The sequence below is a fragment of the Salvelinus fontinalis genome, chromosome 4, assembly GCF_029448725.1.
Source record: "Salvelinus fontinalis isolate EN_2023a chromosome 4, ASM2944872v1, whole genome shotgun sequence".
NCBI classification, from domain to species: Eukaryota; Metazoa; Chordata; class Actinopteri; order Salmoniformes; family Salmonidae; genus Salvelinus; species Salvelinus fontinalis.
In genome coordinates, this window is record NC_074668.1 from 84,130,995 (window position 1) to 84,155,204 (window position 24,210).

General features: G+C 46.1%; 3 protein-coding genes across 4 annotated transcripts in view; 2 read left to right on the plus strand and 1 right to left on the minus strand.

Moving 5' to 3' along the window:
* The first annotated feature begins 99 nt into the window (after nt 1–99).
* On the plus strand, nt 100–14,835 carry LOC129854539 (calmodulin-like protein 4). 2 transcript variants are annotated; one of them, XM_055921719.1, is made up of 5 exons: nt 100–1,244; nt 1,331–1,361; nt 1,713–1,853; nt 10,742–10,930; nt 14,418–14,835. In XM_055921719.1, exons 1-5 carry the CDS (start codon nt 1,242–1,244, stop codon nt 14,513–14,515), a joined length of 462 nt encoding a protein of 153 aa, XP_055777694.1. In that variant the 5' UTR covers nt 100–1,241; the 3' UTR covers nt 14,516–14,835. The 2 variants fall into 2 exon arrangements, with proteins under 2 accessions (XP_055777694.1, XP_055777693.1); XM_055921718.1 differs by having other exon boundaries at nt 100–1,361.
* A 3,190-nt stretch (nt 14,836–18,025) lies between these two features.
* rxfp3.3a2 (relaxin family peptide receptor 3.3a2) lies at nt 18,026–20,002 on the minus strand. The gene has a single exon (XM_055921714.1). The coding sequence runs from the start codon at nt 19,742–19,744 to the stop codon at nt 18,536–18,538; it is 1,209 nt and encodes a 402-aa protein (XP_055777689.1). The 5' UTR covers nt 19,745–20,002; the 3' UTR covers nt 18,026–18,535.
* A 3,226-nt stretch (nt 20,003–23,228) lies between these two features.
* The window catches only part of LOC129854540 (A disintegrin and metalloproteinase with thrombospondin motifs 7), a 173,900-nt gene continuing 172,918 nt past the window's right edge, over nt 23,229–24,210 (plus strand). Inside the window, exon 1 of the mRNA XM_055921721.1 lies at nt 23,229–23,705. Coding sequence (XP_055777696.1) covers nt 23,588–23,705 — 118 coding nt within the window. The 5' untranslated portion in view covers nt 23,229–23,587. The remainder of the gene's footprint in view (nt 23,706–24,210) is intronic.

The following is a 24,210-nucleotide window of genomic DNA, read 5'->3' on the forward strand; positions in this document are numbered from 1 at the left end:
GTATATTGTGATTATGAACTTTGATGCTTAACTGTACTTGCATATACTGTATAACAGACATCATCAGGGTTTATGTCTCCTATAGCAGTCTGTCATATGTCTCCTATAGCAGTCTAAGTCATATGTCTCCTATAGCAGTCTAAGTCATATGTCTCCTATAGCAGTCTAAGTCATATGTCTCCTATAGCAGTCTAAGTCATATGTCTCCTATAGCAGTCTGTCATATGTCTCCTATAGCAGTCTGTCATATGTCTCCTATAGCAGTCTGTCATATGTCTCCTATAGCAGTCTGTCATATGTCTCCTATAGCAGTCTGTCATATGTCTCCTATAGCAGTCTGTCATATGTCTCCTATAGCAGTCTAAGTCATATGTCTCCTATAGCAGTCTAAGTCATATGTCTCCTATAGCAGTCTAAGTCATATGTCTCCTATAGCAGTCTAAGTCATATGTCTCCTATAGCAGTCTAAGTCATATGTCTCCTATAGCAGATTTACATTTGACATTTTAGTCATTTAGCCGATGATCTAACCCAGAGCGACTTAAGTGAGAGCATACATTTTAATATTTTTTTCTTACTGGTCCCCTGTGGGAATCGAACCCACAACCCTGGCACTGCAAGCACCATGCTCTACCAACTGAGCGGAATACAGAGTACACGCCAGATGTAGTGGGGTATACACATACCAAATTATTATATGCCGTATTAGTACATGGCTGGATTGATAGACAGTGACCTCTAGTGGTGATGTTATATATTGCAGCTACCTCAGGAAATGTATATATTATTCAGTGTCACCACTGTCTTATCATCTGTCCTTTCACTAGACATGAAATGGTATTGATTTGAAATGGGGGAGTTCTATTAGTTGAGCAAGATCAATCATACTTACGCCCACTTTTAATATAAACAAAGTTACTTATCTTACTGAAGAATTAAACTTTTTATTAAACTATTATTTCCATATACTGTAACTTGTCTGCTAATGGCCACGCTGTGTAGTTTAACATATCCTGGTTGTCATATCAGATAATAAGGTAGTGATTAGTATCACAAGTATTTGATAGAAGAGAAAGGGAGAGGATAATATGATACCTTGGATCCACTATCTCAGTTTCCACAGCAACCGGTATTAAATAACATGCACTCTGTGGCGGACTTTGAACTGGCAGGCAGATGGGTGTGGAGACAGGTGAGGTAAGCCAGTTGCATTCCAGGAAGAGAGATCTCTGACTACAGACATGGTAAGAAAAAACAATTGAATTGTTTTGTGTTCCCTAATTTCTGTACATGTTTAGACCAATTCATGGTGTATTGTGTTTTTCCTCAGGCTAAATTCCTGTCAGGAACTCAGATCAACGGTAAGGTGTGCTATATTGTTTGCTAGCTTTTCTTTTGGTGTGTGGGAGGTCACATGGGACATAAATAATGTCATTATTTTTCAATAAATTGATATTGAACAGTAGAGTAAAATGTTGTGATACAAACTTTGAGAGCAATGTCTTTTTAAAAAGGGCATTTTAGAAAATAATAATAATCCCAATTGAGGTTAAAAGTATGATTTACTTGTGAGACAAGAACATTTGAATTGCCTCCTTGGAGAGGAGAAACATTGTGCACTGTTTTTAGAATGGATTATCATGGTTTGTTGTTTAGTTTCTTTTCACCCAGCACAGCAGTGTATTATTTGCCTGTTTTTCCTCTTTCTGTAGAGTTCAAGGAATGTTTCTCCTTGTACGACAAGAAGCGCAAGGGGAAGATTGAAGCCAAGGACCTGATCACAGTTATGCGCTGTCTGGGGACGAGTCCCACCTTCGGTGAGATCGACCGACACCTGCAGATCCACAAGATAGGTACGCCATCAAGGGCCCCTCACCCTGGGGTCATCTCAGAAGTCTAGACTGACTGACCCTGGGGGCATCTCAGTAGTCTAGAGTGACTGACCCTGGGGACATCTCAGTAGTCTAGAGTGACTTACCCTGGGGTCATCTCAGAAGTCTAGAGTGACTTACCCTGGGGTCATCTCAGAAGTCTAGAGTGACTTACCCTGGGGTCATCTCAGTAGTCTAGACTGACTGACCCTGGGGGCATCTCAGAAGTCTAGAGTGACTTACCCTGGGGGTCATCTCAGAAGTCTAGACTGACTTACCCTGGGGTCATCTCAGAAGTCTAGAGTGACTTACCCTGGGGGTCATCTCAGAAGTCTAGAGTGACTTACCCTGGGGTCATCTCAGAAGTCTAGAGTGACTTACCCTGGGGGTCATCTCAGTAGTCTAGACTGACTTACCCTGGGGGGTATCTCAGTAGTCTAGAGTGACTTACCCTGGGGTCATCTCAGTAGGTTAGTGACTTACCCTGGGGGGCATCTCAGTAGTCTAGACTGACTGACCCTGGGGTCATCTCAGTAGGTTAGTGACTTACCCTGGGGGGCATCTCAGTAGTCTAGACTGACTGACCCTGGGGTCATCTCAGAAGTCTAGAGTGACTTACCCTGGGGGGCATCTCAGTAGTCTAGACTGACTGACCCTGGGGGGCATCTCAGTAGTCTAGACTGACTGACCCTGGGGGGCATCTCAGTAGTCTAGAGTGACTTACCCTGGGGGGCATCTCAGTAGTCTAGAGTGACTGACCCTGGGGGGCATCTCAGTAGTCTAGACTGACTGACCCTGGGGGGCATCTCAGTAGTCTAGACTGACTGACCCTGGGGGGCATCTCAGTAGTCTAGACTGACTGACCCTGGGGGGCATCTCAGTAGTCTAGACTGACTGACCCTGGGGGGCATCTCAGTAGTCTAGACTGACTGACCCTGGGGGGCATCTCAGTAGTCTAGACTGACTGACCCTGGGGGGCATCTCAGTAGTCTAGACTGACTGACCCTGGGGGCATCTCAGTAGTCTAGAGTGACTTACCCTGGGGGGCATCTCCGTAGTCTAGACTGACTGACCCTGGGGGGCATCTCAGTAGTCTAGAGTGACTTACCCTGGGGACATCTCAGTAGTCTAGTGTGACTTACCATGGGGGGCATCTCAGTAGTCTAGAGTGACTTACCCTGGGGGGCATCTCAGTAGGTTAGTGACTTACCCTGGGGGCATCTCAGTAGTCTAGAGTGACTGACCCTGGGGGGCATCTCAGTAGGTTAGTGACTTACCCTGGGGGCATCTCAGTAGTCTAGAGTGACTGACCCTGGGGGCATCTCAGTAGTCTAGAGTGACTGACCCTGGGGGCATCTCAGTAGTCTAGAGTGACTTACCCTGGGGGCATCTCACTAGTCTAGAGTGACTGACCCTGGGGGGCATCTCAGTAGTCTAGAGTGACTTACCCTGGGGGGCATCTCAGTAGTCTAGAGTGACTTACCCTGGGGGGGCATCTCAGTAGGTTAGTGACTTACCCTGGGGGCATCTCAGTAGTCTAGAGTGACTTACCCTGGGGGCATCTCAGTAGTCTAGAGTGACTTACCCTGGGGGCATCTCAGTAGTCTAGAGTGACTTACCCTGGGGGCATCTCAGTAGTCTAGAGTGACTTACCCTGGGGGGCATCTCAGTAGTCTAGAGTGACTTACCCTGGGGGGCATCTCAGTAGTCTAGAGTGACTTACCCTGGGGGCCATCTCAGTAGTCTAGAGTGACTGACCCTGGGGGGCATCTCAGTAGGTTAGTGACTTACCCTGGGGGCATCTCAGTAGTCTAGAGTGACTGACCCTGGGGGCATCTCAGTAGTCTAGAGTGACTTACCTTGGGGGCATCTCAGTAGTCTAGAGTGACTTACCCTGGGGGTCATCTCAGTAGTCTAGAGTGACTTACCCTGGGGGCATCTCAGAAGTCTAGAGTGACTGACCCTGGGGGGCATCTCAGTAGTCTAGAGTGACTTACCCTGGGGGGCATCTCAGTAGTCTAGAGTGACTTACCCTGGGGGCCATCTCAGTAGTCTAGAGTGACTTACCCTGGGGGGGGCATCTCAGTAGGTTAGTGACTTACCCTGGGGGCATCTCAGTAGTCTAGAGTGACTTACCCTGGGGGGCATCTCAGTAGTCTAGAGTGACTTACCCTGGGGGCATCTCAGTAGTCTAGACTGACTGACCCTGGGGGGCATCTCAGTAGTCTAGAGTGACTTACCCTGGGGACATCTCAGTAGTCTAGTGTGACTTACCCTGGGGGGCATCTCAGTAGTCTAGTGTGACTTACCCTGGGGGGCATCTCAGTAGGTTAGTGACTTACCCTGGGGGCATCTCAGTAGTCTAGAGTGACTGACCCTGGGGGCATCTCAGTAGTCTAGAGTGACTGACCCTGGGGGCATCTCAGTAGTCTAGAGTGACTGACCCTGGGGGCATCTCAGTAGGTTAGTGACTTACCCTGGGGGCATCTCAGTAGTCTAGAGTGACTGACCCTGGGGGCATCTCAGTAGTCTAGAGTGACTTACCCTGGGGGCATCTCAGTAGGTTAGTGACTTACCCTGGGGGCATCTCAGTAGTCTAGAGTGACTGACCCTGGGGGCATCTCAGTAGTCTAGTGTGACTTACCCTGGGGGCATCTCAGTAGTCTAGAGTGACTTACCCTGGGGGGCATCTCAGTAGTCTAGAGTGACTTACCCTGGGGGGCATCTCAGTAGTCTAGAGTGACTTACCCTGGGGGGGCATCTCAGTAGTCTAGAGTGACTTACCCTGGGGGCATCTCAGTAGTCTAAAGTGACTTACCCTGGGGGCATCTCAGTAGTCTAGACTGACTTACCCTGGGGGACATCTCAGTAGTCTAGACTGACTTACCCTGGGGGGCATCTCAGTAGTCTAGAGTGACTTACCCTGGGGGGCATCTCAGTAGTCTAGAGTGACTTACCCTGGGGGCATCTCAGTAGTCTAGAGTGACTTACCCTGGGGGGCATCTCAGTAGTCTAGAGTGACTTACCCTGGGGGCATCTCAGTAGGTTTGTGACTTACCCTGGGGGCATCTCAGTAGTCTAGAGTGACTTACCCTGGGGGCATCTCAGTAGTCTAGAGTGACTTACCCTGGGGGGCATCTCAGTAGTCTAGAGTGACTTACCCTGGGGGCATCTCAGAAGTCTAGAGTGACTGACCCTGGGGGGCATCTCAGTAGTCTAGAGTGACTTACCCTGGGGGCATCTCAGTAGTCTAGACTGACTGACCCTGGGGGGCATCTCAGTAGTCTAGAGTGACTTACCCTGGGGACATCTCAGTAGTCTAGTGTGACTTACCCTGGGGGGCATCTCAGTAGTCTAGTGTGACTTACCCTGGGGGGCATCTCAGTAGGTTAGTGACTTACCCTGGGGGCATCTCAGTAGTCTAGAGTGACTGACCCTTGGGGCATCTCAGTAGTCTAGAGTGACTGACCCTGGGGGCATCTCAGTAGTCTAGAGTGACTGACCCTGGGGGCATCTCAGTAGGTTAGTGACTTACCCTGGGGGCATCTCAGTAGTCTAGAGTGACTGACCCTGGGGGCATCTCAGTAGTCTAGAGTGACTTACCCTGGGGGCATCTCAGTAGGTTAGTGACTTACCCTGGGGGCATCTCAGTAGTCTAGAGTGACTGACCCTGGGGGCATCTCAGTAGTCTAGTGTGACTTACCCTGGGGGCATCTCAGTAGTCTAGAGTGACTTACCCTGGGGGGCATCTCAGTAGTCTAGAGTGACTGACCCTGGGGGGCATCTCAGTAGTCTAGACTGACTGACCCTGGGGGGCATCTCAGTAGTCTAGACTGACTGACCCTGGGGGGCATCTCAGTAGTCTAGACTGACTGACCCTGGGGGGCATCTCAGTAGTCTAGACTGACTGACCCTGGGGGGCATCTCAGTAGTCTAGACTGACTGACCCTGGGGGGCATCTCAGTAGTCTAGACTGACTGACCCTGGGGGGCATCTCAGTAGTCTAGACTGACTGACCCTGGGGGCATCTCAGTAGTCTAGAGTGACTTACCCTGGGGGGCATCTCCGTAGTCTAGACTGACTGACCCTGGGGGGCATCTCAGTAGTCTAGAGTGACTTACCCTGGGGACATCTCAGTAGTCTAGTGTGACTTACCATGGGGGGCATCTCAGTAGTCTAGAGTGACTTACCCTGGGGGGCATCTCAGTAGGTTAGTGACTTACCCTGGGGGCATCTCAGTAGTCTAGAGTGACTGACCCTGGGGGGCATCTCAGTAGGTTAGTGACTTACCCTGGGGGCATCTCAGTAGTCTAGAGTGACTGACCCTGGGGGCATCTCAGTAGTCTAGAGTGACTGACCCTGGGGGCATCTCAGTAGTCTAGAGTGACTTACCCTGGGGGCATCTCACTAGTCTAGAGTGACTGACCCTGGGGGGCATCTCAGTAGTCTAGAGTGACTTACCCTGGGGGGCATCTCAGTAGTCTAGAGTGACTTACCCTGGGGGGGCATCTCAGTAGGTTAGTGACTTACCCTGGGGGCATCTCAGTAGTCTAGAGTGACTTACCCTGGGGGGCATCTCAGTAGTCTAGAGTGACTTACCCTGGGGGCATCTCAGTAGTCTAGAGTGACTTACCCTGGGGGCATCTCAGTAGTCTAGATTGACTGACCCTGGGGGGCATCTCAGTAGTCTAGAGTGACTTACCCTGGGGGGCATCTCAGTAGTCTAGAGTGACTTACCCTGGGGGCCATCTCAGTAGTCTAGAGTGACTGACCCTGGGGGGCATCTCAGTAGGTTAGTGACTTACCCTGGGGGCATCTCAGTAGTCTAGAGTGACTGACCCTGGGGGCATCTCAGTAGTCTAGAGTGACTTACCTTGGGGGCATCTCAGTAGTCTAGAGTGACTTACCCTGGGGGTCATCTCAGTAGTCTAGAGTGACTTACCCTGGGGGCATCTCAGAAGTCTAGAGTGACTGACCCTGGGGGGCATCTCAGTAGTCTAGAGTGACTTACCCTGGGGGGCATCTCAGTAGTCTAGAGTGACTTACCCTGGGGGCCATCTCAGTAGTCTAGAGTGACTTACCCTGGGGGGGGGCATCTCAGTAGGTTAGTGACTTACCCTGGGGGCATCTCAGTAGTCTAGAGTGACTTACCCTGGGGGGCATCTCAGTAGTCTAGAGTGACTTACCCTGGGGGCATCTCAGTAGTCTAGACTGACTGACCCTGGGGGGCATCTCAGTAGTCTAGAGTGACTTACCCTGGGGACATCTCAGTAGTCTAGTGTGACTTACCCTGGGGGGCATCTCAGTAGTCTAGTGTGACTTACCCTGGGGGGCATCTCAGTAGGTTAGTGACTTACCCTGGGGGCATCTCAGTAGTCTAGAGTGACTGACCCTGGGGGCATCTCAGTAGTCTAGAGTGACTGACCCTGGGGGCATCTCAGTAGTCTAGAGTGACTGACCCTGGGGGCATCTCAGTAGGTTAGTGACTTACCCTGGGGGCATCTCAGTAGTCTAGAGTGACTGACCCTGGGGGCATCTCAGTAGTCTAGAGTGACTTACCCTGGGGGCATCTCAGTAGGTTAGTGACTTACCCTGGGGGCATCTCAGTAGTCTAGAGTGACTGACCCTGGGGGCATCTCAGTAGTCTAGTGTGACTTACCCTGGGGGCATCTCAGTAGTCTAGAGTGACTTACCCTGGGGGGCATCTCAGTAGTCTAGAGTGACTTACCCTGGGGGGCATCTCAGTAGTCTAGAGTGACTTACCCTGGGGGGGCATCTCAGTAGTCTAGAGTGACTTACCCTGGGGGCATCTCAGTAGTCTAAAGTGACTTACCCTGGGGGCATCTCAGTAGTCTAGACTGACTTACCCTGGGGGACATCTCAGTAGTCTAGACTGACTTACCCTGGGGGGCATCTCAGTAGTCTAGAGTGACTTACCCTGGGGGGCATCTCAGTAGTCTAGAGTGACTTACCCTGGGGGCATCTCAGTAGTCTAGAGTGACTTACCCTGGGGGGCATCTCAGTAGTCTAGAGTGACTTACCCTGGGGGCATCTCAGTAGGTTTGTGACTTACCCTGGGGGCATCTCAGTAGTCTAGAGTGACTTACCCTGGGGGCATCTCAGTAGTCTAGAGTGACTTACCCTGGGGGGCATCTCAGTAGTCTAGAGTGACTTACCCTGGGGGCATCTCAGAAGTCTAGAGTGACTGACCCTGGGGGGCATCTCAGTAGTCTAGAGTGACTTACCCTGGGGGCATCTCAGTAGTCTAGACTGACTGACCCTGGGGGGCATCTCAGTAGTCTAGAGTGACTTACCCTGGGGACATCTCAGTAGTCTAGTGTGACTTACCCTGGGGGGCATCTCAGTAGTCTAGTGTGACTTACCCTGGGGGGCATCTCAGTAGGTTAGTGACTTACCCTGGGGGCATCTCAGTAGTCTAGAGTGACTGACCCTTGGGGCATCTCAGTAGTCTAGAGTGACTGACCCTGGGGGCATCTCAGTAGTCTAGAGTGACTGACCCTGGGGGCATCTCAGTAGGTTAGTGACTTACCCTGGGGGCATCTCAGTAGTCTAGAGTGACTGACCCTGGGGGCATCTCAGTAGTCTAGAGTGACTTACCCTGGGGGCATCTCAGTAGGTTAGTGACTTACCCTGGGGGCATCTCAGTAGTCTAGAGTGACTGACCCTGGGGGCATCTCAGTAGTCTAGTGTGACTTACCCTGGGGGCATCTCAGTAGTCTAGAGTGACTTACCCTGGGGGGCATCTCAGTAGTCTAGAGTGACTTACCCTGGGGGGCATCTCAGTAGTCTAGAGTGACTTACCCTGGGGGGGCATCTCAGTAGTCTAGAGTGACTTACCCTGGGGGCATCTCAGTAGTCTAAAGTGACTTACCCTGGGGGCATCTCAGTAGTCTAGACTGACTTACCCTGGGGGACATCTCAGTAGTCTAGACTGACTTACCCTGGGGGGCATCTCAGTAGTCTAGAGTGACTTACCCTGGGGGGCATCTCAGTAGTCTAGAGTGACTTACCCTGGGGGGCATCTCAGTAGTCTAGAGTGACTTACCCTGGGGGCATCTCAGTAGTCTAGAGTGACTTACCCTGGGGGCATCTCAGTAGTCTAGAGTGACTTACCCTGGGGGGCATCTCAGTAGTCTAGAGTGACTTACCCTGGGGGCATCTCAGTAGGTTTGTGACTTACCCTGGGGGCATCTCAGTAGTCTAGAGTGACTTACCCTGGGGGCATCTCAGTAGTCTAGAGTGACTTACCCTGGGGGGCATCTCAGTAGTCTAGAGTGACTTACCCTGGGGGCATCTCAGTAGGTTTGTGACTTACCCTGGGGGGCATCTCAGCAGTCAGACTAGTGAAAATGATGGTCAGTTAAGAAAATTGTAAGCTCGTCTCTCAATTCAAGAAAACGTGTCAATACTTTGCCCCTTGATAACCAGCGCACTTCTGTATGTTGTAAAAGCCTCATAGGGCAAGAGTTGAGTACCCCTGGTCGAGAGTGACTTACCCTGGGGGGAATGTCACTAGTCTAGAGTGACTTACCCTGGGGGGAATGTCACTAGTCTACAGCAAGTCTCTCCAACCCTGTTTCTAGAGAGCTACCTTCCTGTAGGTTTTCACACCAAACCTAATCTAGCGCACCTGATTCTAATAATTAGCTAGTTAATAAGCTGAATCAGGTTAGTTACAACTGGTGTTGGAGTGAAGGGTAGCTCTCCAGGAACAGGGTTGGGAGAGCCCTGGTCTAGAGTGACTTACCCTGGGGGGCATCTCAGTAGTCTATAGTAGGGGTATTCAACTCTTACCCTACGAGGTCCGGAGCCTGATGCTTTTCTGTTCTACCTGATCATTAATTGCGCCCACCTGGTGTTCCAGGTCTAAATCAGTCCCTGATGAAATGGGAATGATGAAAGAACACAGTGGAACTGGTTGAGTGTGAGGGTTCTAAAGGGACGTCCTCTCCTTCACCTGCTTTACCACAGCATGTTTAAAGGTCTGCAGATGAAGGGAACAAGCAGGGAAGCAGAAGACATTAGAATATTGAGGCGGCTCTAGACACCTGTTGATCTAGCCATACTGTTTATGAATCGTAGTGAGGTTTTGGCTGTAAATTATTTAGTAGGCAGGCAACCTGCTACTTGGGGGAGGATGGGTAGAGGGAGAAGTTGTCACAGTGTAACCTACACATTAGCTGAAATCTGTCCCAAGCTTGTTCCAATTACATTTATTACATAAAAAAATATATTTATCTTCTCTCAGCTCTTCATAATTGCTGCACTGAACTTTTTAACCTGAGGGAAGTACTAAGAAATATTAAAACCAATTAACTGATTTGGTCATGTGAAAATGGCTTTGGTTAGAACACGTTTGACGCAACAATTTTTTTTTCCATCAATCCCCAACTTCCCGATTACAATATTGAACAGAATATTTTTCTGAGAGTCAAAAAGTTTGTCTGCTCTGTTACTCTGAACTTTATGCCCTTTTGCAGTTCATTATTTTACACATTTAAACAGACAGCCCAATTCTGATATTTTTTTCACTGTTTCACTTTTACCAATCAGATCAGCGCTTAAAAAGATCTGATGTGATTGGTCAAAAGATACATTTGTGTAAAACATTTCAGAATTGGGCTGCCTGTGTAAATAAAGCTATATTGACACACTCTACTACCCTAACAAGTTATTTTATTGAAGAAGTGAGGAATAATCAACAATGCTCAGTACAGTTGTATGAAAATATACCACAACTCGGCCATGTAGCAAATAACCAGTCACTTTAACAGCAGCATTTAGGCCTATTTTGGATCAATGGTGCCCTTTGCAGGTGATTAGTTCTATGAATATCCTTCCTTCTCCAGATAAGAAGGGCGAGCTAGACTTCTCCACCTTCCTGACCATGATGCACCGGCAGATCCAGCAGGAGGACCCCAAGGCGGAGATCCTGGAGGCCATGAGGATGACGGACAAGCAGAAGAAGGGCTATATCCTGGCCTCGGAGCTCCGGGCCAAGCTCACCAAGCTAGGAGAGAAGCTCACTGATAAAGAAGGTAGCCTACAATGTGTTTCTATCACTAGGGGTTTTATCTGACATGGATTAAGACCGGACTAGATATCATGCCTAATGGAGCCTCTATTGAAAATGCTGTTTAATGCAGGAGCAGTAGGTAGGCTTAATCTGGGTCCGGGAAACTGGCCCTGAAAGTGCAGCTCAACAGTCTGAATTGGCTCCTTCTTAAAATCTCTTATAGATCATCTGCACTGATCTGAACACATGGTGGAGGTAAAAATAATCAAATATAACTGGTATACCTTTACCTGGTATTAGTTTATCAGTTCAGCTCTTTTAACCCTTTACACTTGTACCCGTATACGGGTTGAAAATGTCAGATTTGGACAGTGATAAACACCTAAATTGGAACTCAGTGTCTGTACAGTAACATACTATACATGACGTCAGAGCTCAGGCTCTGTGCTTCACAGCTCTGTCTGTGTTTTGACTGACAGCCGATCTGAACTTGAGCACTGCAGTGACAAGAAGTTGCCCCCATCCCTCCAGCTAATTGGGAAACTTTGTAAAATGTTTTGTCTGCGTGAGGGAAACGTTGTAAATTAAGAGGACTCTATGTATGTACTCTAAATGAAACGTTGAGGATTATAATAAATACTGCTTTGACGTCATACAAGCAGCCTAACACCCGTGAGTCCAAATGTGCACTTCACATTTCCATGTCATTAATCTAATTTCATATACAGCGTTTATGATCACCATGTTTGATGTATAGTTACAAGAAGACATGGCGTCATACCCTGGTTTATTTTGAACAGAAGGAGCCAGTCTGTCTACAGTGAAGAACATTTGCCTTGGCACACGCACCTGAATGCACTCATGATGCCTTTCTATAGACTGGTTTGGTTGTTTAGCAACAACCGCGCAACTATGGGGTTGGCTTAGATTGTTGAAACGGCAAATATATTTTGTATTTATTGAAAACACAAATAAATGTTTGCCATATTAGCAGAGACATGACATCTGTCCAAACACCTCAAAACAAGACATGACAGTTGAAGCCTTTTCTTTGAGTCATAAAAGTGCTTTTACATTTCTTAGGAATTGTGCCTACTTTGGAAAGGTGTGTGGCCACTTAGACAGCAGTTACACCTCTCTCTCAAACCTCTTATTGTTCTGTCTTATGTTGCAACTACAACCCATTTTACAGGAATATTATAATGTTACTGAATGTATCCAGAGTATTTTCACATTTCGTTATCAACAAATGTGGCAAAAAAGTACATAAAATGTCAAATGCACATAAAATCAAGTGCTTGGATTCAGTCTTGTCAGGTAAACTGTTGTCCTCACCTCTTGGTCTAATAATCTCTAAACTGTTCCCTTTCAATTGCTACCATGGTTATGCATATGCTTTTCATATTTCTTCTGTAAGAAACATTTCAAGGTAGCCCTAACCAGTTCAATACCAGGCTGTGTCACAGCCAGACGTGACCGGGAGCCCCATGTTGCGGCGCACAATTGGCCCATCATCGTCCGGGTTAGGGGAGGGTTTGGCCGGAGGGGGATTTCCTTGTCTCATTGTGCTCTAGCGACTCCTTGTGGCGGGCCGGGCTCTGACACATTGGTAAGGCTGGCTTCCAGGTTAAGCAAGCAGTGTGTCAAGAAGCAGTGCGGCTTGGCAGGTCATGTTTCGGAGGACGCATTGCTCTCGACCTTCGCCTCTACCGAGTCTGTTGGGGAGTTGCAGTGAAGAGACAAGATCGTAACTACCAATTGGATATCACGAAATTGGGGAGAAAAAAGGGGTAAAAAAAATATACAAAAATAATGTAGCCCTATCCATAGGCCAATTTACAGGAGTGTAAAGGGTTAAATGAGTGCAGAAACAAGGCCACTTTAGACTGTTGTGATGCACCAAGAGGCTCCAAGAGACCCTATGGAAATACACATGCAGATGGGAGCTTCCCCGCTGTGGCTCCAAGAGACCCTATGGAAATACACATGCAGATGGGAGCTTCCCCACTGTGGCTCCAAGAGACCCTATGGAAATACACATGCAGATGGGAGCTTCCCCACTGTGGCTCCATGAGACCCTATGGAAATACACATGCAGATGGGAGCTTCCCCGCTGTGGCTCCAAGAGACCCTATGGAAATACACATGCAGATGGGAGCTTCCCCGCTGTGGCTCCAAGAGACCCTATGGAAATACACATGCAGATGGGAGCTTCCCCGCTGTGGCTCCAAGAGACCCTATGGAAATACACATGCAGATGGGAGCTTCCCCACTGTGGCTCCAAGAGACCCTATGGAAATACACATGCAGATGGGAGCTTCCCCACTGTGGCTCCATGAGACCCTATGGAAATACACATGCAGATGGGAGCTTCCCCGCTGTGGCTCCAAGAGACCCTATGGAAATACACATGCAGATGGAAGCTTCCCCGCTGTGGCTCCAAGAGACCCTATGGAAATACACATGCAGATGGGAGCTTCCCCATTGTGGCTCCAAGAGACCCTATGGAAATACACATGCAGATGGGAGCTTCCCCACTGTGGCTCCAAGAGACCCTATGGAAATACACATGCAGATGGGAGCTTCCCCGCTGGGCACACACTGGTTGAATCAACGTTATTTCCACGTCATTTCAATGAAATTGAATTGATGTCTGTCCCAGTGGGTCAAGTCATCCTCATTCTGCAGGCTCAAGTTTGGTCTAATCTTGATTATTGTCCAGTTGTGTGGTCCAGTGCTGCAAGGAAAGACCTAGTTAAGCTGCAGCTGCCCCAGAACGGAGCGGCACGTTTTGCTCTTCATTGTAATCAGAAGGCTGATATAAATACTATACATGCCAGTCTCTCTTGGCTAAGAGTTGAGGAGAGACTGACTGCATCACTTCTTCTTTTTATAAGAAACATTCATGTGTTGAAAATCCCTAATTGTTTGCATAGTCAACTTACACACAGCTCTGACACACACACCTATCCCACCAGACATGCCACCAGGGGTCTTTTCATAGTCCCCAAATCCAGAACAAATTCAAGAAAGCGTACAGTATTATATAGAGCCCTTATTGCATGGAACTTCCTTCCATCTCATATTTCTCAAATAAACAGCAAACCTTAAAAAACAGATAAAGCAACACCTCGCGGCACAACGCCTCTCCCCTATTTGACCTAGATAGTTTGTGTGTATGCATTGATGTAGGCTACGTGTGCCTTTTTAAATATGTATGTAGTTCTGTCCTTGAGCTGTTCTTGTCTAATGATGTTCTGTATTATGTTCCATGTTTTGTGTGGACCCCAGGAAGAGTAGCTGCTGCTTTTGCAACATCTAATGGGGATCCTAATAAAATACCAAATGTGTCAACACATCCATGAACTGATTCTTGTGTAAATTTGCAAATTATAAAATACATCATTTGAATGGAGTTAATTTTTGAAGGTTTCTACCTGCTAACATACTTGTTGTCGGTCCCAGATCAGCCAATTAACATGAAGTTATTTCCCCTTTAAACTTTGCAGTGGACGAGCTGTTCAGAGAAGCCAACGTGAAGTCTAATGGCAAGGTGCACTACGAGGAGTTCACCAGGATGGTGACACTACCGTCAGTGGATTACTGAGGGACAGGACAGGAGGAGATGACGTCCTTTATGACAGGGAAGCATGGTCATGGAAGGGACCTGGTTATGCTGCACTGAGCATTACCCAACCCCCTGCATGCACTGAGCATTACCCAACCACCTGCATGCACTTAATTTATTGATCATCTAGGTTTGTGTCTATTGTACGCTACTTTCTATCATTTATACTAGTGCATTTGATTAATTAAATTTATATATTTTTTTAAATTGAGGGTTTTTATTTGACTTGCTGCAGGAAGAGTAGCTGCTGCATGTGCAATATGTAATGGACATTCAAATAAACAAAATCAACTAAAATATCCCTTTCGATATTGAGTTTTAAACAGTTTGTTGAACTTGTGTTCTAGGTGTAGGATTTTATAAATGTACTTTACATGATGCAGTCATCCAAGCTCTTTCAGCCATACCATTGAACTAATAAGTTGTGCATGTTGTTTGTTCCTCCCACAATATTCTTTAAAGTAACAATTTAAGTCAATATTTACATGTCATAGTAACCTAATTATTCAACATCAGTAGTAGGAATATATATATATTTTTAAAAACTAGATATGTAGGAAGGACTGAATTCTTTGCACACACACTGGGCATTTTGTCAAGTGTGGAACTGCAACCTGCAATTCGAGGTGAATTATTTGTGCACACCATGCATTTTGGGCGTAAATTATGCATGTCAAAGGAATTCTCTGCCTAATGTATTGTCAGTAAGCATATATTATTTTTCCAATAATAAAATCCCATTTAAGTCATCCAATATTACTAATCCATTATTAATGAGTGCAGGGGGGCAGGAAGAATATGTGGAGAATATACATGGAACTGACAAAATAAAGGAAACACTTGAGTAAATAAAGGATACCAAAGTATGTTGAAAGCGGGTGCTTCCACACAGGTGTGGTTCCTGAGCAATTAAAACATCCCATCATGCTTAGGGTCACGTATAAAATTGCCCAGTTGTCTGTTATTTTGGCTACCATGGCTAGAAGAGATCTCTGTGACTTTGAAAGAGGGGTCTCAAAGGAACACAGCATGTTTATAAAAACATTAGAGAATGTGTGTCACTAGAGCCCAACCCAATTTAACGCTAATGGGAGATTCTGGAGCGATGCCTGAGACAGTTTTTTACACCACCATCAACAAAACACCAATATGGAATTTCTGGTGGAAGAATGGTGTTGCATCCCTCCAATAGAGTTCCAGACTGGTAGACTCTGCCAAGACACACTGAAGCTGTTCTGGCGGGCACATGGTTGCCCAATGCCCTATTAAAATACTTGTTGGTGTTTCCTTTATTTTGGCAGTTACCTGTACATGTCTCCTTCATTTCATCATGACCCAGCACCCAGCGTTTCCCAAACTTGTTCCTGGGGGACTCCAAGGGATGCACATTTTGGTGTTTGCCCCTTAGCACTACACAGCTGATTCAAATAACCATAGCTTGATGATGAGTTGATTATTTGATTCTGTCGTGCTAGGGCAAAAACCTAAATGTTGTCCCGAGGACTGAGTTTGGGAAACGCTTCACCACACCTACCAAACGTAATAGTTTTATTTTGATTTAACTAAGTAAGACCCATTGAGGTTAGAAACCTCTTGCCAGGGTGACCTGGCACGACGGCAGAGCAGGGAAATAGCAGCGTGTACATAACATGTTTCAAAAAATACAAATACATCAAAAATATTAAACTGTAGCTATCAAATTTTGTCTTAAAGACCGGGAAGAACACTTAACTCTCCAAATTTGAATATCTTTTGAAGCATGTTCCAGGATGAAGGGGAATTCTGGGGGGAAAAATCTTGTTTCCCCATATCAGTTCTAGACTTAGGAACAGACAAGGACGGCAGCGACTGAACGAAGACTATTGAGTGACTGATCTGGTCAGGAAGGAACAGAGACGCTGCCTTATCAATGCTTTCTATTTACACACAAGTGTACCAGTGTGTTTGCACCATGGAGAGAGAGGTCCATTGCACCAGGGCATACAGATCACAGTGATGGGTGAGAGAAGTATCTGGTGTTGGTGATACGTCTTAAAAGCACCATGATACACTGTGTCCAGAGTTAAGGTACTAGCTAAGGCCTGCATATAGGCACTATAATCCAGCACCGATAACAAAGTGCTTTGAACAAGATCCTTTCTGACTAACATTGAAAAACAAGTTTTGTTCCTAAAATAAAAACCCAATTTCAACTTCAGTTCTCTGGTGAAGTTATTAATGTGCTGTTTAAAATTCAGCTTTTCTTCTAACCAATTCCCAAGATACTTATAGGTGACCTTATCAGTTTGTTGACTTTTTAGAGTTAAAATCTGCAAGTGACTCCATGTGTCTACTTTCAAAGAGAAAACCATAAATGTAGCTTTCCTTGCATTAAGCACAAGTTTCAATTCGAACAGCATCAAAAGCCAACTGTAAATCCTGAAAAGCCTTCAAGATGTACTAGAATAAATAATTGTGTCATCAGCATACAGTCTTCGCTGTATCATGTATATGCATTGTAAAAAGGATCAGACCTAACATTGAGCCCTGGGGAAATGCTTTCATAAGCCTTTGAAACTCAGATGTAATAGCCTCTGTGCTACACACTGCATTCTGTCAGAAAGGTGGTTCTGGAACCAATCCAATGCTTCAACACTTAAATCAACCTTTTTTTTCCCAGGGAATGGTCAACAAAGGCCTTTGATAAGTCAATAACAAGTGAAACACCGTGATGTTTCTTGTCCTGAGCATCTAGAATATCAACTACAAACTTAGTTACTGCAGTAATTGTACTATGATTGCCTCTAAAACCCAACTGGAATTGAGATCAAATTAGTTATTATACAGAAAGTCTTTCAATTGTGAGTTCAACCAGGTTTTCCAAAGATGTTTCCAGTGCAGACAGTTTACAAACGGGACTATAGTTGTCCAACGTTATCCAATTAACCCGCACAACACATTGCCTGAATACATCAATCGACCAAGATGTAAAAGGGTGACGTAAACTGCTTTCCAGACTTTTGTAATCGTATTACTCGCCAATGAAAGATTGAATATATGCGTGAGAGGGACAGCAAAGATCTCTGCACCAATTTTGGGAAAATAAGGGTTAAATTGGTCCGGGCCGGCCGCTTTCTTAATATTAATAGATTTGAGTGTCATTAGGATTTCTGAAAGTGTAATCTCGGTCAAATGAAGTAGATAACCTTAGTCCGGCTTCCGGAGTTGTTAACCTTCTCAAACTCTCTATATGAACGAAGGAAATACACATGCAAATGTGCTTATCTTTATTTATAATGTACTGTCTTCTTGCAATCCATTATATCGTCGCAGTTACAGCACAGCTTGTGCGGCCTTGCGCATGAAGTAATCTCAAATAACGCATTGAATATCTTCAATCGACCATTTCTCGACATCTAATGAGTTTTAGTAATTGGTATCTAGCGTTTTCGAATGTTGCAAATTGACCCACATAACATATTGTCTGAATATATCAATCGACCAAGATGCTTAATTTATATGCGCTTTATTTCACATACATTGCAATGACCCTTTTACATTCAGCCATATATTCAGATACCACAACAGAAGCACTGATAACATATTTTAATAGGATCACATTTATTTCGATTTTAATGTACCAAAAATGTGTGCATTGGCTCTGAATGGCAATGTGTGAGCTTGAATGGACGACAGAAGACACATCTCAACATTCCAACAAAGGGTATAATATCCACAGGGAATATTGACTTCGGTGTACTCTAAATTTGTGACTCTTATCTTAAAATCAACATGTAATCATTGCGCGTAAAGTTTACCAAGTACATGTCCTACCCATCCCAGTGCGTGCCAGGGACGCACCAAATTTCTGTAAATACTGCTTTTCACTCCGTTGGCCTATTCTGCGCAATTGGTGCCCCGTGGGTAATGACAACATTGGGAACTCAAGAACTCTGTCATTTATAGTTCCAAAATGCATGCGTAATTGATTACAGCAAGTCGTTTCATAGAGTAAGTGCATTATGTCTGGTGGATGCACTGTGAATCTTCCGGTGCCATTCCGGGTAGACCCGGTATTGAGGGAAGATCCGGTCTGTCAATAAATGATAGTCGACATTGTATGGTGTCTAGAACATTCAAGGGAATAACCCCTTGGTTGTCGTTGTGTGTTACACGTGTGTTGCACGTCCCTGTAAAGGTACGTATTGTACAGGCTTTGGAGATGGCTGGTGAGGAAATTCTCCAAAACAAATCCTTCAGCATCTTTCTGAATTCTCGTCGCATGAGACAATACAGAACTGGGTTCAAGCAGCTATTGGCATGCGCGAGGCACACAGTCACCGGGAATACATAGGTGTGGACCAAATAGTAGGATTTATCCCAATTGACAGCGTTAAATTTCACCAATACACCCCAGAATGTGATGGCGTGATTTGGCATCCAGCAAAGAAAGAAGGAGAGGACCACGATGGTGACGGATTTGGTCACCCTCGACCTCCTTTTGGGGTGGTTGTTGTTCATGCTCCTCAGACGGATAAACCGTAAGAGCATCAGATAGCAGACGGACACTATCAGCATGGGTATGACGAACGCTATGATGATTTTTTGGAGATGATAGAGCGCGAGCCAGTCATGTCCCTCGGGGAACCTGATGAGGCAGAGCTTCTCCCCAGCCACTACTGTCACGGAGGAGAAAATGGTAGTGGGAGCTGTGGCAATGGTTGCGGAGACCCACAGCACCGCGCACACCAATTTCACCGAACACGACCTCTGTCTCGACCGGTTCTTCAGAGCCGAGGCGACAGACCAGTATCTGGTCACACTCATAGCAGTCAGAAAGAACACGCTAGCGTACATGTTCATAACTGTTACGGAAAGGATGATTTTACACATGGCGTCTCCAAACGGCCAGCTGAAGTCCAGTGCGGTGTCCACTGCCCAGAACGGCAGAGTCAACACAAACTGGAAGTCCGTCACTGCCAAGTTGATAATGAAAAAGTTAATACTCGATTTCTTCCGGCCCTGTTTTAACCTCATTAAGAAAAAGACTAACAAGTTCCCAATTAACCCTACCGCGCACACAATGGAGTAAATGACCGAGATGATTATCCTTAGAATCGGGGTGCCGTCCGCGGTCACGTCAATATCCTCCAGACTGCCGAATTTGTCATCATACATCAAAGTCCTGTTCAATGCCAAAATCCCGCTGTGGTTGAGTAGCTCGCCCATCCTCACAGATAAGAATGCAACACCGCTGCTTCTACTAGCATCAGGTCGCTTCTCGATAGCCTATCAAACACAGAATAGTCCTCGCGCTCCACAAAACTGAATGCTTATTTTAGCTGTTCATTTTATGTAATTGAAGCTTGTATGATAAAAGTTCAAGTGTCTACAGTCCTTTATAACGTCGCAATCAATGTGAAACTTTGCATCTTGACTGGAGTCTTATACAGGTGCGTAGTCGTGCGCGTTCACAGCGCCTACCCCGGCATCGCGTGGATTGGTCGATTGAGACATGATGGACCTTTCTGTGATGGACCTTTGTGAATAAACTGCTGATAGGTCTCGACAAAAATATGAATTTTCAGATACCAAAATAAAATAAGTTACACTATATGTATAAAAGAATGTGGACACCCCTTCAAATTAGTGGATCCAGTTATTTCAGCAAATGTCCTTTGCTGACAGGTGTATAAAATTGAGCACACAGCCATGCAATCTCTGTAGACAAACATTGGCAGTAGAATGGCCTTACTGAAGAGCCCAGTGAATTTCAATGTGGATGTCACCTTTCCAACAAGTCAGTTCTCAAATTTGGAAATGTCTAGGAGCATTAACGGCTCAGCTGGGAAGTGGTAGGCCACACAAGCTCACATAACAGCACCGCCGAATGCTGAAGCGCATAGTGTGAAAATATCGTCTGGCCTTGGTTGCAACACTCAATACCGAGTTCCAAACAGCCCCTGGAAGCAACATCAGCACAAGAACTGGAGCTTCCTGAAATGGGTGTCCATGGCAGAGCAGCCACACACAAGCCTAAAATCACCATGCACAATGCCAAGAGTCAGCTGGAGTGGTGTAAAGCTCGCCGCCATTGGACTCTGGAGCAGTGGAAACATGTTCTCTGGAGTGATGAATCATGCTTCACCATCTGGCAGTCCGACAGACTAATCTGGGTTTGGCAGATGCGAAGAGAATGCTACCTGTCCCAATGCATAGTGCCAACTGTAAAGTTTGGCGGAAGAGGAATAATGGTCTGCGGCTGTTTTTCATGGTTCAGACTAGGCCTCTTCGTTCCAGTGAAGGGAAATCTTAATGCTACAGAAAACAGTGACATTCTAGACAATTCTGTTCTTCCAACTTTGTGGCAACAGTTTGGGGAAGGCCCTTTCCTGTTCCAGCATGACAATTCCCCCATGCACAAAGCGAGGTCCATACAGAAATGGTTTGTTGATCGGTGTGGAAGAACTTGACTGTCCTGCACAGAGCCCTGACCTTAACCACATTGAACACCTTTGGGATGAATTGGAACGCAGACTGTGAGGCAGCTCTAATCGCCCAACATCCGTGCCCAACCTCACTAATACTTTTGTGGCTGAATGGAAGCAAGTCGCTGCAGCAATGTTCCAACATCTAGTGGAAAGCCTTCCCAGAAGAGTGGAGGCTGTTATAGCAGCAGTGTTCCAACATCTAGTGGAAAGCCTTCCCAGAAGAGTGGAGGCTGTTATAGCAGCAGTGTTCCAACATCTAGTGGAAAGCCTTCCCAGAAGAGTGGAGGCTGTTATAGCAGCAGTGTTCCAACATCTAGTGGAAAGCCTTCCCAGAAGAGTGGAGGCTGTTATAGCAGCAGTGTTCCAACATCTAGTGGAAAGCCTTCCCAGAAGAGTGGAGGCTGTTATAGCAGCAGTGTTCCAACATCTAGTGGAAAGCCTTCCCAGAAGAGTTGAGGCTGTTATAGCAGCAGTGTTCCAACATCTAGTGGAAAGCCTTCCCAGAAGAGTGGAGGCTGTTATAGCAGCAGTGTTCCAACATCTAGTGGAAAGCCTTCCCAGAAGAGTTGAGGCTGTTATAGCAGCAGTGTTCCAACATCTAGTGGAAAGCCTTCCCAGAAGAGTGGAGGCTGTTATAGCAGCAATGTTCCAACATCTAGTAGAAAGTCTTCCCAGAAGAGTGGAGGCTGTTATAGCAGCAGTGTTCCAACATCTAGTGGAAAGTCTTCCCAGAAGAGTGGAGGCTGTTATAGCAGAAAAGAGGGGATCAACTCCATATCAATGCCCATGATTTTGGAATGAGATGTTTGATGAGCAGGTGTCCACATAGAGTACTTGTTTATATATATATATACTTTTTTTACCCCTTTTTCTCCCCAATTGGTAGTTACAGTTTTGTCTCATCGCTGCAACTCCCGTAAGACCTTGGGAGAGGCGAAAGTCGAGAGCGTGCGTCCTCCGAAATGCAACGCAACCAAGCCGCACTGCTTCTTGACACAATGTCCACTTGACGCGGAAGCCAGCCACAGCAATGTGTCGGAGGAAACACCGTACACCTGGCGACCGTGTCAGCGTGCTTGCGCCTGGCCCGCCACAGGAGTCGCGATGGGACAAGGACATCACGACCGGCCAAACCCTCCCCTGAGGCATCGTCGTCCATGGGTCTCCCGGTCGCGGCGGGCTGCTGTTTTTATATGGGGAAAAAAGGTCCCTGACATTTAGCAAAATATAATGAATTATGGGAGAGTATTTATTTGACCATTCGCCAATACTTTATGGTTTGAATATGACCAAAATAGTGTGGCAAAACAATGAAACAGTTGTTCCTCCCTTGTGCACGAAACAATACCAAAAACTCCCCCTAGTCTAGCCTACTCATATCGGTTCTCTTATTTTACCAAAGCTTTAACACGGCAGACATCACATTTTAAAGCTATTTTTCCTTCTTAATTCTATGACATTTCCATGTTTATTCTGGACATTTTGTGCCAAACTGACCGTCCTCTTCCGCTAGAGGGGGCAACATGATGGCTCAACCAGATCAGGGAAGGATGCTATAGGGCACATGTCAATCTTGTTCCACGGAGGACCGTGTGGCTGCGGGTTTTTGCTCCTCCTTTGTACTCGATTGATTAATTAAGGTCACTGATTAGTAAGGAACTCCCCTCGCCTGGTTGTCTAGGTCTTAATTGAAAGGAAAAAACAAAAGCCAAGCATAGGCCCTAGGCGGAATGAGTTTGACACATCATTGCCATAGGGGGTTACACACTATTCTGAGCTCCAAGATGAAAGTATAATTTTCTAAGGAAACATAATGAAATTGATTAGTCGTGTTTATGATTTCCGTGGAGTTTGGGGATTCTCACAGTGCATTACAGGTCCCGTTATGCATTGGTGCTCAGCGCAGTAACCATGCGAACAAGATTATACAGTACGTTCAAGTGTCGCTGTAGGCATATAATATACAAGCAATATTATTTAATATGGTGTTACAATCGTAATATTAGCCTTTATTGCGTGCCGGGAAAGCTATTTGACACCCGGTTAAATGTGTCAATTCGACTTTCCTCAACTATCCCACTTTATTTACAATTGTACACCATACGTATTTTTATTTTAACAGGCAATCCAAATAATTGAATGTAACAGTCTCCCCATCACCTACCACCCCCTGGGCTACTACTGAAAGGCATTCTGTTCTCTCAAATCCACCCACTAAACTGTATCGGAGAGGGAGGTTCTTAAGCAAAGTTTGGCTTGTTAGGGAAAGTTCCTAACTGTCAGGGCTGTCGAAGGGGGCTTGATGGAAGAAAGACGGGACAACGTCTTGTCAGCAAACAACACTTACAGTTTACAATTCTTGGAACGCAAAAGACCCGTGTGAAAATCCCCGAGGAAGGATACAACGTCGTACAGAACTTGATGAAGTTTATATCGCCGGCGCCACGCTTTCTATGTCTAAAGTGCATGGTTCTAGCGGGGTATAAGTGGTTCACTACAAAATGGAAAGTGTTTGAAATGACAGTCGGTACAGTGAGGATAAAGCATAATAACATATTGTCTTAATTTACCTTCCAACAAGATGATTTACTTGCACAGCGGACTTGCACAAACTTTCTCTCCAATTTACTTTTTGGTTGCAGCGGGGATCTTCGCGATGTTTGACAACAGTAAAACATTTGGATTTGAAGAAGAGACGGGTAAGCCAGCCTCTTAAAAATCAATGAATCATTCGTCTGACATAACGTTACTTTTATTTTAAATAGTTTTATGCAATAGTTCAGCTATGCTGGCATTTTAAAATGTCAGTAACAAGGGGACCTCTGCAGACTATTGGCAACTGCTCAGCTCCACCAAGCCTCAACTCACACACACATAGCCTAGCGATGTGACTGATCTCCGCAGCCTCAACTCACACACACACACATAGCCTAGCGATGTGACTGATCTACGCAGCCTCAACTCACACACACATAGCCTAGCGATGTGACTGATCTACACAGCCTTTACACAAACAGACTAGTGATGTGACTGATCTACACAGCCTTTACACAAACAGACTAGTGATGTGACTGATCTACACAGCCTTTACACAAACAGACTAGTGATGTGACTGATCTACACAGCCTTTATACAAACAGACTAGCGATGTGACTGATCTACGCACCCTTTACACAAACAGACTAGCGATGTGACCGATCTTCC